The sequence below is a fragment of the Drosophila virilis genome, chromosome 3 (assembly GCF_030788295.1).
Source record: "Drosophila virilis strain 15010-1051.87 chromosome 3, Dvir_AGI_RSII-ME, whole genome shotgun sequence".
Taxonomy (NCBI): domain Eukaryota; kingdom Metazoa; phylum Arthropoda; class Insecta; order Diptera; family Drosophilidae; genus Drosophila; species Drosophila virilis.
This window is the reverse complement of record NC_091545.1, coordinates 22,568,887-22,583,763: the sequence shown is the minus strand read 5'-3', so window position 1 is coordinate 22,583,763 and position 14,877 is coordinate 22,568,887. Positions and strand designations below refer to the sequence as shown.

At 49.8% G+C, this 14,877-nt stretch overlaps 4 protein-coding genes across 5 annotated transcripts; all 4 read right to left on the bottom strand.

The window, feature by feature from the left end:
* Positions 1–119: 119 nt before the first annotated feature.
* chb (chromosome bows) lies at positions 120–7,434 on the bottom strand. 2 transcript variants are annotated; one of them, XM_070208630.1, is made up of 3 exons: positions 6,987–7,434; positions 6,582–6,927; positions 120–4,960 (listed from the first exon to the last, which is right to left on the bottom strand). In XM_070208630.1, the coding sequence occupies exon 3, from the start codon at positions 4,881–4,883 to the stop codon at positions 393–395; it is 4,491 nt and encodes a 1,496-aa protein (XP_070064731.1). In that variant the 5' UTR covers positions 4,884–4,960; positions 6,582–6,927; positions 6,987–7,434; the 3' UTR covers positions 120–392. The 2 variants fall into 2 exon arrangements, with proteins under 2 accessions (XP_070064731.1, XP_002048268.2); XM_002048232.4 differs by having other exon boundaries at positions 6,582–7,434.
* A 347-nt stretch (positions 7,435–7,781) lies between these two features.
* LOC6623763 (uncharacterized) lies at positions 7,782–9,663 on the bottom strand. Its single transcript, XM_002048231.4, has one exon. The coding sequence runs from the start codon at positions 9,580–9,582 to the stop codon at positions 7,903–7,905; it is 1,680 nt and encodes a 559-aa protein (XP_002048267.1). The 5' UTR covers positions 9,583–9,663; the 3' UTR covers positions 7,782–7,902.
* Positions 9,664–9,806: 143 nt separating this feature from the next.
* Positions 9,807–12,595, bottom strand: LOC6623808 (uncharacterized). Its single transcript, XM_002048230.4, has one exon. It carries the CDS (start codon positions 12,479–12,481, stop codon positions 10,802–10,804), a length of 1,680 nt encoding a protein of 559 aa, XP_002048266.1. The 5' UTR covers positions 12,482–12,595; the 3' UTR covers positions 9,807–10,801.
* Positions 12,596–13,707: 1,112 nt separating this feature from the next.
* Positions 13,708–14,684, bottom strand: LOC6623751 (zinc finger protein Paris). Its single transcript, XM_002048229.3, has one exon. The coding sequence runs from the start codon at positions 14,607–14,609 to the stop codon at positions 13,755–13,757; it is 855 nt and encodes a 284-aa protein (XP_002048265.2). The 5' UTR covers positions 14,610–14,684; the 3' UTR covers positions 13,708–13,754.
* Between the last annotated feature and the right edge of the window lie 193 nt (positions 14,685–14,877).

Genomic DNA, 14,877 nt, shown 5'->3' with positions numbered 1-14,877 from the left:
GTGTATAAATAGTTTGTTCTGTGCCTGTCGGTACAATTGTTTTTTGTTGTGGTTTACTTTCTCTGCGTGTTTTAATAATAAACAATTACACAATTATTGATTTTGTCAGCATCGTCGCATTGCTTAATGCTTATTATCAGTAATAATTAGTTTTCTTTCTTTCTTTCATTTTCTGTTTTTTTTTTTTTTTATATATATATAAATAATTAGTGTTTTCTATATTGTTATATATCATCAATCGTGTGTGTATTTGTTGTTTGTTGTTGCAGTTTTTTGCTGTTGTTTTAATTAACTTTTCACTTTTTGCATAAGCTAAGAGACAAAGCCGCGCTGGTGTCTTTGTGTTTGTGTGTGGGCGTGTCCCTGTGTGTGTGTGTGCCGCCGGCTCGCAATCATGAGGAGGAGGCCGCCGAGGAGTTCTTTGTGGAGCCACCGGCCGAATTGCTCGAGCTGCGCTGCTTGTCAATGTACACTTTTAGCAGACGCACCTTGCTGGGATTCATGGCGGAGAGCTTGGGACTGAGCTTCTCCTCGCCGAGCACAAGATACAGTTTGACAATGCAAAAGACGGCCGCCTTGCGCACCATCGACTGCACATCGTCCGCGGAACGCGCCAGATTAGGAAAGACGGCGTCCAGATGGGCATCGGTGATCTCGGTGCCATGCTGTTCGGTTACCTCGAGCAGGATTTTAATGGCGCACAGATTGGCCGGAAAGGCGCCCGTCGCTATCACCGGATTGACAATGTTAATGGTCAGATCCAGTGGCAGAGCGGGCGCCAGCCTGGGTATCATGGTGTCAATCTCGCGCAGCGCCTCCTTGCTGTGCTGATAGCAATTGATGATCTTCAGCAGTATCAGCTCGAGGAAGTTCAGCCAGTTGTGCCGCATCTTGTCGCTGCGCACAATTTTGCTCAGCACATGCAGGCCCGAGATGATCACGTCCGTATGCTCCGCCTCCAGCATATGGAGCAGCATGCGCATTATGGACTTGAAATGCTTATTGGGCAGTTCGCAGTTGCCGCCGCGTATGCAAATGCCCAGATTGTTGAGCGCCGTTTGCAGCTGCTCGACGGGCTGATCCTTGTTGAGCGTGAGCGCGACGCGCATCACCTCGCTCTCGTACAGATTACCCGGCAATATAAGTTCACCATTCGTGGCGATCGTCAGAGATACTTTGGGCGTTGGCTGTTGCATTGGCGGAGCTGCCGTGTCCAATCGCATGGTGGCCGATTCCGGGGTATTCGATTGCGTTGTATTGGCCGACGATTGTGTTTTCGAGTTGGACGACAGCGAGTCCTGCTGCGCCGTCATCTGTTGTTGCTGCTGCTGCTGCTGCTGCTGATCCAAGGCGAACTGCAGATGGTGTCCATTGTAACCGTTGGGCGCCAGCGACTGATACTGGCCGCCAGCGAAGCAGGAACGTATCTCCTCGGAGGTCTTTTGTATATTGTGCTGCACCTCCAGCTCGGAGCAGCCGTAGAGCAGCTCCTGCTCCACAGAGGATTGACGCGAACGTGGACTAGAATTCATGTGCATATTGAGCGAGGCAAACGGACCAACGCTGGGGCTCTGCAACGGCTTCGGGCTGCTGCTGCTCAGCGGCGAGCTGCTCGGCGAATTGGCTCCGCTGCTCTGTCGCCGTAGATTCGACTGAATGCACAAGCGTGCCGTATCCTGATAGCCCTTGGGCAGTGCGGCCAGCATCTTGGTCATCTGCGGCGTATTCAGATTGTAGAGCGCCACCAGGCACAGGCGAGCCTGGGAGCGCAGCTCAATCGATTTGTGATCTCCCGACATTTGGGCCAGTTTGAGCACGGTTCGCTCACAGCTTTGCGTCTGATCGCTGGGAAAATCGCTGCTCTTGCCATACGTATTGACCAGATCGGTGAGGAAACGTAAAATGGCAATGCGTGTCTTGGTTGTCGGCGTCTGCGTATTGTCCGAAATGATGCGAAACAGTTCCTTGAGCTGCAGCTGCGTTGGAAAATACTCGTGTACCACCTGCAACGTTTTCCATATTTTGCTGTGCATCGAGTTGAGCAGATCGGTGCCCAGCTTATTGAACAGGCGCGTCAACAATATGAACAGCCAGTCGTGGAGCTCGGGTGCATGCACCAGGATGAGCTCGGTGACCGTATCTAAAAACAAAGAGTAGACTTTAGTGTGCGTATCCATAAACATTTTGCGAAACATGTCCAGGACACACTGCAGCTGCTGTTGCGTCAACTCCTTGCCGTCGGCCAGATACTGGGTGAGACTGATCAGGCCATCCTTGCGCTCCGACCAGTGCGTCGAGGCGCAGTACTGTATGATCGTCTCGATGTCGTCGAACGGCGCCCGCTGGCTGTTCCAGTCGAGGCGATTGCGCGAACCGCTCAGCGAGTAGTTGGACAGGGAGTTGTTGCCGCGCGTATAGCTCGAGTCGAAGGAACGCTCCGAGCAGACCGAACTGGCCTCCGAGTCAATATCGTCGGATTCGTCACGGCCCAGCAGCTTCCGGCCCATGCGTATGCCGCCCGTGCGCATAAAGTCGCCCGAAACAAAATCCGGCGTCTCTGCATCATTGTTGCCCAGCGATTGCTCCGCCTCGCGCGATTGCGCCAGCATACGTGATGCGGCTGTGCTACGCACGGGATTATTGCGTTCGGGTGTGCGTCTCGCACTGGAGCCCGTTGAATAGATGCTGCGTTTCATTATGCCACTGCCGCCGCCGCCGCCGCCCAAGCGATTGGGACTCGTCTCCCTGGAGCTGGCCGTGCTGCGCGGTATGCCGGATGCCTTCTTGGGTATAGCTCCTGTGGCGCCCCTGTAATAGCTGCCCATGCCATAATGATCGCGTAGCTTTGTGCTGGGCGAGGTGGAACGCGAGCCGGGCTGCGATTGTGAGACGCCGGCGCGTGTGCGTCCGATCCGTGTGCTGGGCGTCGCTGTGCCCGGCGAGACAGTCTGATGGGCGCCGCCGCCGCCGCCGCCGCCGCTGTTGCTATGTGAATTGAGACGCGGGCGCGGCAATGAGCCGGAGCCAGCTGTGCTGCCGCCAGCTGATGACTGTAGGCTCGCCGCCGGCTTCTTCTGGCGCGAATAGAGCGTGTATTGGGCACGTGCCTTGGCGCGCTGTGCCGCCGCCGTGTCCACCGCCGAAATGGAGCGCATGTTGGGCGTCGGCTTCTGCAATGCGGTCGTTGTGCGTCCAATGCGCGATGTGGCCACCGTGCGACGCGAGTCCAACGACTGCTGACTGCTGCTGCTGCCATTCGAGGCGCCACCATCGCGCTCCCGCTCGAGCGCACGCTGTGCGGCTATGTCCAGGCTGCCGTAGATGTGGTCCGCCAGATCGGGAAAGTGTCGCCGGAACGCCCAGTAGGCCAGGCGCGAGTGCCGTCGCGCCTCGCTGTCCGCGTCGCTGAGCGACTTCTTGAGCGTGTCGCGAAAGATGACCGCATGCCGTTCCAGCGCCTTGGTTTGCCACTCCTCGAAGAGCAGCACCATCAGCTCACAGAGCGTGGCGCGTATGTCCTTCGACTTGGACTGATTCAGTGTGTCCGTGTAGATCTTAAGCAGCTTGGGCGAATGTGTGTATTTGATAATATATTTGAGTGCCAGCGTCGAGGCGGACGCAATCACCTTGGCCGAGTTCTGAATCAGCTGGATCAACTGCTCGAGTATGCTCCAGCAGAAGGCGTCCAATTTATTGCGCAACGTCTTGGACATGTACGCGATTGTGATGCACGCCTCGCGTATCACTTGCGAGCGCAGCTCCTCCTTCAGTATGTCCAGGAAGCCCAACGATAGTTCCTTCAGCTGCACGACCATAAATTGCGGCTGCGCCTGGTAATTGATGAGCAGCAATGAGCGCACCTTCTTGACCGCATCCACACGCTTCTCCCAGTCGGCATTTTTATCGCTAATGATTAACAATATTTGCTTGTATATATCATCCATGTCCTTGGCATGGAATATAGTCAGTTGCGGCACCTGCTCAAAGCTGGCCTCAAAAATGTCCATTGTGACGGCGCCCGCATCGCCGGCCATATCGTGGGCACTTGGCTTTGGACGCAGCGTAGACGTTGTGGCCGAGTGCAATTGTCGCTTTACGATTTTTGTGGGTCGATCCCGCAGCGAAATGTTGTCCGCCTCGTCCAGGCCATTGCCATTGGAATTGCGCAGGGCGGAGGGCAACAGCAGACCCTCCAGCTTGACCTGATCGAACTTTTGCTCGAGCAGGGCCAGCTTGGAGGCGGGCATATCCTCGATACGCCTTAGATCTGGCCTCAGGCGATCCCCCACATGCTTGTATATCTCGACGAGCGTCTGTATGGCCGCTTCGCGTACATTCACCGTGGGATCACCGAGCAGTGCACAGACCGGCATTATATAGACCCGGACGCTCAGCTGTTGTGTTCCGTATTCGTGCAGGGCATTGACAAGTGTCTGAAGGAACTCCTCGCGCACTTTGGCATTCTTGTGCTTGAAGCAGCTGGTGGCCAGTTTGTCAATTAACGCTTGAGCCGTTTGCACTTTGTGCTCCATTAGATCACGCAAGAGCAGCTGCGCCTTTTCGCGCACCGTGTCCCGACTATCGCCCAGGCGATCGATCACGTGGGGCAGCACGGTTTGTGTGTAGGCATTAAAATCGCTGCCCAGACGCTTGATCAGCTCCGAAAAGGCCTCGAGTGACTTTTGTGCGATCTTAAAGTGGCTGCCCGTCAGCCACGGCATCAGATTGTCAATGAGGAAGCCCATGTCTGTGCAGACAATTGAATTGGTGTCGTCGCTGAGGAATGTCACCAGATCTTCAGCCAATTGCACCTTGACGCGCATATCCGCCTTTGGCATCTGTTGAATGAAGCCATCCAAATCGGTTGGCTTGCGGTACGCCATTCTCTCCGCTTGTCTTTTGCCCCTTCGCTCTCACTATTATTGTGTGTGTGTCTGTGTGTGTGTTTTCTGTGCTGCAGCTGCAATAAAAGTGAATGGATAAAAATTGATTTTAGCTTTTGGCTGAGCAAATTGTATTAAATATTTATGCCACACGAGTCTCAGCCGGCAGCCAGCACAATGCAGGTCAATTTCATTTGGACGATTGGGCGAGAGATGAAATCCATTAGTCAATAGATTTCTTTTCACTGAGGAGGCACTTGATGGACTCACTCCAATTTAGCCACTGTCATCGCCAGCTCCAATAAATTCCAAAATACATAGGCTCCATTTACATAATTACAAAAGTAGAAAATTTCAGGGTGGTAGTCGCTTAAATTTTCAAATAGCCCGCGCAATTACAACTCGCGCTCATGTTAAAAACATAAGAAGAAGCAGCTGCGCCCACAACGCAAAGAAGAAGAAGCAAAAGCAACAGTCGCCCAAACGTGCAAAGCGGGCAACAATTTCTGTGTTTATGCATGTGCCTGTGCCTCTGTGTGTGTCTGTGTGCGCGTATGTGTGGGTGTGAGTGCCGTAGTGCGTATCAGTGTGTGCGCGTGTGTGTATGTGAGAAATGAAGTCAGTGTTTGGGCTGCGAAAAGTAGGTGAATCGCTATGCGGGTGGGGATGGGCATGGACAGATGGCAGTGCTGGAATGACACGAGTGCCTGGCTAGTGAAGGGAAGGAGTGGTGGAGTGTGAGCTGGGCGTTGTTACGTCGTTGTGCACAATTATGAATCATCTCACCGCGCCAGGCGTGACGGCGTCAAGGAGTACTGCTCACTTTGTGGGTGGTGAGCGGGCAGTTAAATGGCCAAAACTGAAACTAAAAACAATGTGGCCAGAAAGGTTGCGGCGCTGCTGCTGTTTGTCTGTTACTGGCTCTGGTTACGGCAGCGACATAAACGGTAAATAGCTAGCGTCGCTGTTAACAGCAGCAGCAGCAACAGCGACGTCGACGTCAAGCCGTCTATGGTTGGCCGCCAGCGCTGCCAGAGAGTGCGACAAAAAGCAAAACAACAAAAAACAACGAAAAATTCAACATATTTATGGAAATAGCTGAATGAGATAATACGACAGCAGCGAGTTGGAGAGGTAGAGGTAGAGGTAGAGGTTTAGTGTGTCGTCAATTACTAAGCAACAACAGCGACTTGTTTGAGAGAGTGAGAGTGAGAGAGAGAGAGCTTTGAGCGAACAAGCAACAAATTAGCACTGCATACGCAATTTTCTATTTATAATAAAACAACAACAGCAGCAACAGCAACAGCAAGCCAGAAATTATTACAAAGCGCTGGGCGTAGCTTTCGTAACTGCCAACTTTTAGTACGTATTTTTTTTTTAACTCTTAACTAAACGATAAGATATGGCCAGTTGATTAAAGGCTGCGGCGACTGCGCTGGCTTTGAAAAACAAGCAGCAGCTGTTCTCGCAGTCCAATTGGACTGCGCTGCCGAGATTGCGGCTGCGGCCAAATTTGTCAAATTTAAATGTCAAATAAAAAGCAACAAAAAAAAAAAAAACAAAAAAAAAACGAAAAAGAACGGAAGCGGAGGCGAATGCGAATGCGTGTCTTGGCCAAATAGTTGCATGATCTTTTTTTAACACGCTCACAGATACGCACACTCACGCACACATACTTATGTCTAAATAAATACTCACATTTTTTTGCAAATCCGGCTGCTGCTTGTTCTTCTTCGTGTCCCTCTCTTCGTTTTACGCTCAATTTTTGTTTTGGGTTGGGTCTGACGCCAGCAACAACAACTGCTGCTGCTGCTGCTGCTTGGCCGCCTTGGCCAATGTTAAAAATTGATTTTCCAGTTGGAAATTAAACAAACAATTTGTAATGCTCACAAATACGCGTATTAAATAAATTCTATGTCGTTTCAAAGCACAGCCAATTGAACAATTGCCAGATGAGAGATCACAGTTTTGCTCTTATTGTTGCCTCCGCTCACCCACTTCTTTATTTGTATTGTTGTTGTTGTTGTTGTTGCGCGCAGTTTCACTTTGGCAAATTAAATGTCATTTGTTGTTGCTATATCGCTGCTCTCTTTCTCTGCCTACCGTTATTGCTGATTGCTGACTGCTGGAGGTGTACGTCCCCGTCGCCGTCGCAGTCGCAGTCGCAGCGCCGTCGGGCTGCCGCGGGTTCAACACAAATTCCAACGTCTTCAAAGTCTCGTCTGCTGCTGCTGCTGCTCTGCTGCTGCTGTTGCTGTTGCTGGCTGATTTCGTGAACTTTTTCTGTGACGCGCTGTGCTTGGCTGTATGTTCTCTTGCTCTCTCGCTCTCTCATTGCTCATGGGTCAGATTTGCATTAGCAATTTGGCCGCGTAGCGGTTGGTCTGTTTAACAAACATCACATTTTGTTGCACATTTTCAATGTTTAGTTGTTCTAGAGCCTATTTGTGAAATGGTTTTTACACTTTTTATAAGAATTTAACACCGATTTTGTTGCGCGTTGCGAAAAATTGCCTCTTCTTGCTCATCGGTTGTTGCCATTAATCGATACGAACCACACCGATATATTATGCAGAGTTGCATGTGTAGCTGCCCTATCGATATTTCATCGCAAGTGTGCTGACGATACACCACACCGCTCTTTATCAACAGTCTGGCAGCACTTCGATTAGCGCGTGTTTTTAAAAAATATAAATAACCTTGAGCCTGCGATGGATTAAAACATGAAGCTCTGATAAACAAAATATTTCCAGGCAACACAGGTGCTTCAGCAATCGTAATTGCAATGTGTATCACTGATAAAACTATAATCAGCGGTATCAAATGCACAGATATCAAATGTCAATAAACCTAGACGTTTTTTTTTCTGTTTTTATTTATCATTTTTGTTTTAACGCAAATTGTGCTTGCCCTGACAGAATTTTGTGTTGAATTCACAAAACGTTTCATTTTGCCTTTGTACTCAAGTGAATTTACCTGGAATCGAATACAATGACGCAATCCTAAGCTAATCAGTCTTTTATTGCTCCGATTTATTCTGGTGCACGGCCTGCGCCCGACCCGACGGATCCTCCGGACAACCCCAGTCCAGGCGTGGCACCCATCTAACCACCGTCCGTGCCGCCGACTCGCCCGGAAACTGCTGCTCAAATATGCAGCGATAATAAAACGCCTCCTTCGTGGTGGGCGTGTTGAAGGGAAATCGTTCGGCGGCCTGCGCGAACTCCGCATCGTCCACGTGGCTGGTGGCCACGCGGCGAATACTGTCAATCCAGTCGTAGCCGACGCCATCGGAGAACTGCTCCTTCTGGCGCCAGAGCACGGCATCCGGCAGATAGTCCTCGGCAAAGGCCGCGCGCAGCACAAACTTCTCCATGCGCGACTTGCGCTCATCCTTGAACTCGTTCAGCGGGCCGGGTATCTTGTCCTGCGGCCGTATGTTCATCACATAGTTGACAAACTCCGTGTCCAGGAAGGGCACACGCAGCTCCACGCCCTTGGCCATGGCCACCTTGTTGGCGCGCAGGCAATCGGACAAATGCAGCTGCTGCACACGCTTCACCAGCTCCTCGTGGAACTGCTCGTAGTTGGGCGCCTTGTGGAAGTACAAATAGCCGCCAAATATTTCGTCTGCGCCCTCGCCAGAGAGTATCATCTTGATGCCCGTGCTCTTGATGTAGCGCGCCAGCAGCAGCATGGGCAGGCTGCAGCGCACCGTGGTCACATCGTACGTCTCCAGATGATAGACAATGTCGCGTATGCCGTCGAGGGCCTCGTCTATCTCGAAGATTAGCTCGGTGTGCTCGCTGTCTATGTACTTGGCCACCTGGCGGGCGGCCTCAAAGTCCGGTGCGTTGCGCAGGCCCACGGAGAAGGTCTTCAGTCTGTAGCTGGGATTGGTCTCGCGCATGATTTTCGTGGCAATCGACGCAATCAGGCTGGAGTCGACGCCGCCCGAAAGCAACGCCCCAAAGTGCACATCGCAGTGGAGATGGGTGCGCACCGCCGACTCCAGGCTGGCGCGCAGCAGCGACAGGTCGCAGGGCAGGCTGGGCAGCTGCTTCTGCCAGGGCTGCTCGAAGTGGCGCCAGCGACGCATGGCGCCGACACGCCCAAATCGCGCCTCGCCGGGCGTAAAGGTCTCCACGCGGTCACAGCAGGCGGCCAGACACTTCAGCTCGGAGGCGATCCACACGTTGCCGGCGGCATCCTCGCCTATGTACATGGGTATAATGCCGAAGGGATCGCGTGCCAGCAGCAGCTCCTTGCTGCGCTTATCGTACAGTGCAAAGGCGTACATGCCCGTTATGTGCTGCAGCAGCTCCAAGCCGTAATCCTGATACAGTTCCAATATGACGTGGCAATCGCTTTTGGGCTTGTAGCCGCTGCGCCGCTTCGCAATCTGCGCGGATAGCTCCAGATAGTTGTAGATTTCGCCATTGGCCACCAGCACGAGGTCGCCGCTGTCGGAGACAAACGGCTGATCGCCCATTTCGACGCCCACAATGCGCAGACGTTCGTGCACCATGGCCACGCCCTGCTCGGGTATAACCACAACGCCCGTGGAGTCGGGCCCGCGATGCCGCTGCCTGCCGCTCTGCCGATACGCCAGCTCCCGCAAACTGTGCTTGCTGCCCTGGAAGCACTGCGTCTCAATGGGCCTGCCATCGCTGGAGAATATTGCAAATATACCGCACATTGTTCCTTATGTTAATTTTACGCTAACCAAATCGTCTACCGTCACGCAGTGTGGCCAAAGAGCAACTGTTAACGGCGAGGCGGCAGCGGCCGCCTTTTATAGACGACGCCGGCGCTCGCTCTTGAAGGCGGCGCTCTTCGGCTTTGCATGATTGACACCAGCCGCCGAGTTTCGTCAGGCATTTTCTAGTCGCCGCATGTTTTTTCGTTTTTGTTTTCATTTCGTATTTATCTACTCGCTGTTACTTGTGTGCTGCTCATTCTTTTATTGTGGCCATATGCCAGTTTTATTTTGGCAATTAAACTTGAAATAGTTCTGATTTGAGCAATTGCCCCATTATGCTATGTGTCATATAACAGAAGATTTCGCTCACTGGCTCGTGCTCTCTGACTTCTCTCTCTCCCTCTCTCTCATTGACTTACTGACCTGCTTAATAGAACAGCAGCCGTTGAATTTGTTCGACGCACGTGCGAAATAAAATGTAGCAGTGCGGCTTTTTAATCAAATTGCAATTAATTAGTTTTATTTATAATTGCCGCATGTTCATTTCATTTAAATTTCCTTTGCATTTTATAGGGGATTTATTTATGTTCATTTATTATGGCCATATGCCAGTTTTATTTCAGCAATTAATCTGATATACAAATGTAGATCTGATTACAGCAATCAATGCACGTTATTGTTATATACTGAGTGCTGTTAGATATAACAGAAACTGTCGTTCTCTTTTGATATTGCTCTCTGTATTGTAGCAGTTGCTCTCTGTTGCACTCCCTCTCTTTCTTTCTTATTGACTTATTGCCCCGTTTAATTGAGCAGCTGCACGTGCGAATAAAAATTCAAAAGTGTGGCGCGCTAAACCGATTGCACTTAATTATTGATTTTTTTCTATTGCTATTATTATTGTGCACATATTTTGTAATCAATTGAATCTTGGCAAGTTCAAGTTCAATTAATTTCCGCGTGTGAATATTCATTATAAATTGTGAATAAATTCACATATTTTGCGATAGCAAATTTATTTTAAGCTTATTAGATACTAATAATACTTTTGTGCAAAAATCTTTAAAAATTATGCTAAATTCGTGTTCAATCAACAAATATAATGTGATCTGTTTTTATGTAATCAATTAAAATACCCTGTAGCCCGAGAAACATCTACTGCAGAAGGAGACACAATTGACCCAATAAGGGGTCCTCCCCCGCCCCCCTACTGCACCTAACACTTTCCATAGGCCTGGTCGTGTGCCGTTTGTGCTCGTCCGGAGGGATCCTCTGGACAGCCCCAGTCCAGACGTGGCGCCCACTTCTCTACGGTGTTGGCAGCTGCTTCGCCCGGAAACTGTTCCTCAAAGATGCAGCGATAGTAGAAGGCCTCCTTGGTCTTGGGTGGATTGATGGGAAAGCGTTCCTGCGCCGCCAGCAGCTGGGCATCGCTGACATGGCGAGCCGCAAACTCGGGCAAGGCATCGATGAGGGCATAGCCGACGCCATCCGAGAACTGCTCCTTCTGGCGCCAGAGCACGGCATCCGGCAGATAGTCGCCGGCGAATGCCTGGCGCAGCACGAACTTCTCCATGCGCCACTTGCGCTGGCCCAGGTACTCGTTCAGTGGACCCGGTATCTTGTCCTGCGGCCGTATGCTCATCACATGATCCACCAGGCTGGTGTCCAGGAAGGGTACGCGCAGCTCCAGGCCCTTGGACATGGTCACCTTGTTGGCGCGCAGTATGTCGGAGACATGCAGCTGCTCGCAGCGTGTGACCATCTCCTCGTGGAACTGCTCATAGTTGGGCGCCTTGTGGAAGTACAAATAGCCCCCAAATATTTCGTCTGCGCCCTCGCCGGAGAGTATCATCTTGATGCCCGTACTCTTGATGTGCCTGGCCAGATAGAACATGGGCAGACTGCAGCGCACGGTGGCCACATCGTAGGACTCCAGATGATAGATCAGATCGCGCACACCGTCCAGGCAGTCCTCCACACTGAACGCGATCTCCTCGTGCTGGCTGCCAATGTGCTGGGCCACCAGGTGCGCATGCTCGAAGTCCGGCGAGCCGTGCATGCCCACCGAGAAGGTGCGCAGCTTGTGCCCGGCATTCCGTTCTCTCATTATCCTGGCCGCAATGGCGGCTATCAGGCTGGAGTCCACGCCGCCCGACAGCAGCGCCCCGAAGGGCACATCACACTGCAGATGCGTGCGCACGGCCAGCTCCAGCTGAGCACGCAGCTCCTGCAGCTGCACCTGCCGCGTGGGCATCACACGTCTCCAGCTGGGCTTGTAATAGCGCACCGGCTGCAGCTGCTGCAGTTGCTCCACAGTGCCCGCGGCCACATGGCCGGGCGGAAAGATGCCCAGCTGCTGGCAGACGCCCGTCAGGCACTTCATTTCCGAGGCGAACCAGATGTTGCCCGCCGCATCGTGGCCCATATAGAGCGGTATGATGCCCAGAGGATCGCGTGCCACCAGCAGCTGCCGACGTCGGCGATCGTACAGCACAAAGCTGAACATGCCCCTGATGTGCTGCAGCAGCTCGGCGCCGTGCTCCTCGTACAGCTCGATGATCACATTGCTGTCGCTCTTCGGCTGATAACCGGGCAGCCGTGTGGCAATCTGCCGGGCCAGCTCCACATAGTTGTATATCTCGCCGTTGGCTATCAGCGAGATGTTGCCGTCGCGGGACTGCAGCGGCTGGTGACCCGTCTCCACGCCGATCACAGCCAGACGCTCGTGCACCAGAGCCACGCCCTGCTCGGCTATAACCAGGACGCCGGTGTCGTCCGGACCGCGATGCCTTTGCTTGCCGCTCTGACGATACGCCAGCTCCCGCAGGCTGTGCACGCTCTGCGCCTGGATCGCTCGGCCGTCCGGCGAGAATATGGCCAAAATGCCGCACATCTCGATTGATCAAGAGCTCAAAGGATGCGCTCACAATGTTCGCACATTTAATGAACCAAACTCTTTTGAATACTCTAACTTTGCAGCTGGAGCCTGCTTCAGCGGCATCTGGCCGAGCAGCGGCACACGAATTGGCTTTTATAGCAATTTGGTTAGCTAATTTATGCGCTGTTTTGGCTAATTTAATCATTTAAGCGAAACCAAACAATTGTTAAAAAAAAAGCGCACTAAAATAGATTTTTTATTTATTGTTGTTCAATTTTGGAAATTTAATTGCACGCGGCCAAAACAAGCACTTTAATCTATTTTAATAAAATTTACTTAAAAAACAAATGCATTTAATGAAACAAAGAAATTTAGACAAAATAAAACTAAATTTCCGCTTAAAAGGAAATTAGTTTAAAAAAATTTGATTAAATGTTCTTAATTACAATTATGCACTTATATATAAGAATTTAATTAAATTAATTTGTTTTTTTCTCAAATATGAAATATACTTGCTTTTATAGCGCTTTTTGGCTCAGTGTAGAATGTAAATTGAAGGGATTTGGGCATGTGAATAAACTCGAAATGAATTCATTAATGGCACGCTTCATTAGCACTATTATTATTTAATTAACAGCTTTGATTGTGGTTTTTACTAAATAATGAATTTTGTGTAATTAGAGCTTGAATTGCAGTTTTTTTTTTTTTTTTTTTAAATTAAACTGAGATAAGACTAGATTTAGTTCCCATCGTAAAAGTGAATTTAATTCGAAATAAATATTTGCCGATCAAAGTGCAATATTCGAAGCAAATTATATATTGCGCCAACGTTTAGAAAGTAACTAAACTAATCAGCGCAATTAAATTGCTATCAAATGTCAAAACCAGATTTTGATTGAGTTGTTTAAGATTATGTGCACATAGTTTATTTTGTTTGCAGTTGGCAACAGCTAATAAATACAAATGTATTTGATGCATCATTAAATGATGTACTTTATCAGCTGCCTAAGTTTAATATTATGAACTATTTAGTAAGCGTTTAGTGAACGATTGCCTTGAGTTAATAGATTGCGCATTCAAAAATTGCGCCTATTTATCAAATGAAAGGCTTGTCGATACTTTTGCCTAAGTCATGATATCGATAGTAATCGAATGCGCGCGTGGCGAATGGCAATATTTACAAAAAGTGTAAGCACAGACTCCATCCTGGTTGATATAGAATAAATGGAATGAAGCTGATATTTAAGTGGACAGGTCTTGTTTGGTTTATTCGATATATCATATATCATTAGCTGTGCACCTTCTTGCGACGGTGTTTTCTAAGACGGTCTTGTTTTATTGCATGTTCCGACTCCAATATGTGATCCCATGGACGTCGGCGACTGTGGGCAATTAAGCCCGCTAGCTGAGCAAAGGACTTGGGACACGCGGCACATTTATATGGACGCTCTCCGGTGTGCGTGCGTGTGTGCACGGTCATATTTTGCTTTTGCGTGAATGTCCTTGGGCAGTGCGGGCATTGGAATGGACGCTCCCCGGTGTGTGTGCGGAGATGGGCCTTCAGATTGCCCTTGTTGCTTGGAACGTATTGGCAGTGGGGACATGCAAGAGATGTCTTCTTCTCGTCCTCATCGTCCAGGCCGCTTACGCTCAGGAAGCTCTTGCTGCTCATGTTCGATACGCTGTATCTGTTCAGTCTCTTGCGTCGGGTGTTGTACTGATGCGTTGCATTCGATTCAATTTTCAACTCTTTTGTTTCCTCCTCCGCCAGGTTGTCCATAAGCTGTAAGTCCTCTGCATTGAGCATGTTGCAGATGGCAATGAGATCGTCCTCTTCCTGTTTCAGTTTCACCTTACACTTCTGATCTCCGGATATGCTGTGTAGCTGCACAAAGCGTTCACTGTTCCTTTCCACCATGCGTTTGAAATCCAATGCCGCCTTTGCTCTCTCCATGCAATTTGTGCAAATATATTGCGGCAGTTCACTTTTGTAATTAACAATCATTTGGCAGCCGGTTAGTTCGTTGAGAATGTCGGCCATGCTGAATTCAGGCTCTCGTTTTGTCTGTAAGTTCATTAGGGGTGCAAATATATCTGTCAAAAGATCAGAGTTTTCCATGCAAACACGACACAGTTCTTCCATTCTTGAATTTTTTAATTTGTTATATTGGATAAATGTGTAAGCACCAAAGAGTCGATACCCGATAATTTCGATAAATGACGCGCATTTAAAATTATTATCGAGTCCTTTGCACATTGAAAAACCCTTAATTAAAAGCATAAGCAAATTAAATATATATTAATACAGCTAATTATATAGAAAATGTGCTGTTTGATTTATATGCTGGCGCTTTGCGTTTTAAACACACAACGTTCGCTCGGGAGTTATCGATAAACGCTTCAGGTCGTTT

Coding starts and splice junctions, on each gene's coding strand:
- LOC6623808 (XM_002048230.4), bottom strand. CDS start 12,481: ATGTGCGGCATTTTGGCCATATTCTCGCCGGACGGCCGAGCGATCCAG.
- LOC6623751 (XM_002048229.3), bottom strand. CDS start 14,609: ATGGAAGAACTGTGTCGTGTTTGCATGGAAAACTCTGATCTTTTGACA.
- chb (XM_002048232.4), bottom strand. CDS start 4,883: ATGGCGTACCGCAAGCCAACCGATTTGGATGGCTTCATTCAACAGATG.
- LOC6623763 (XM_002048231.4), bottom strand. CDS start 9,582: ATGTGCGGTATATTTGCAATATTCTCCAGCGATGGCAGGCCCATTGAG.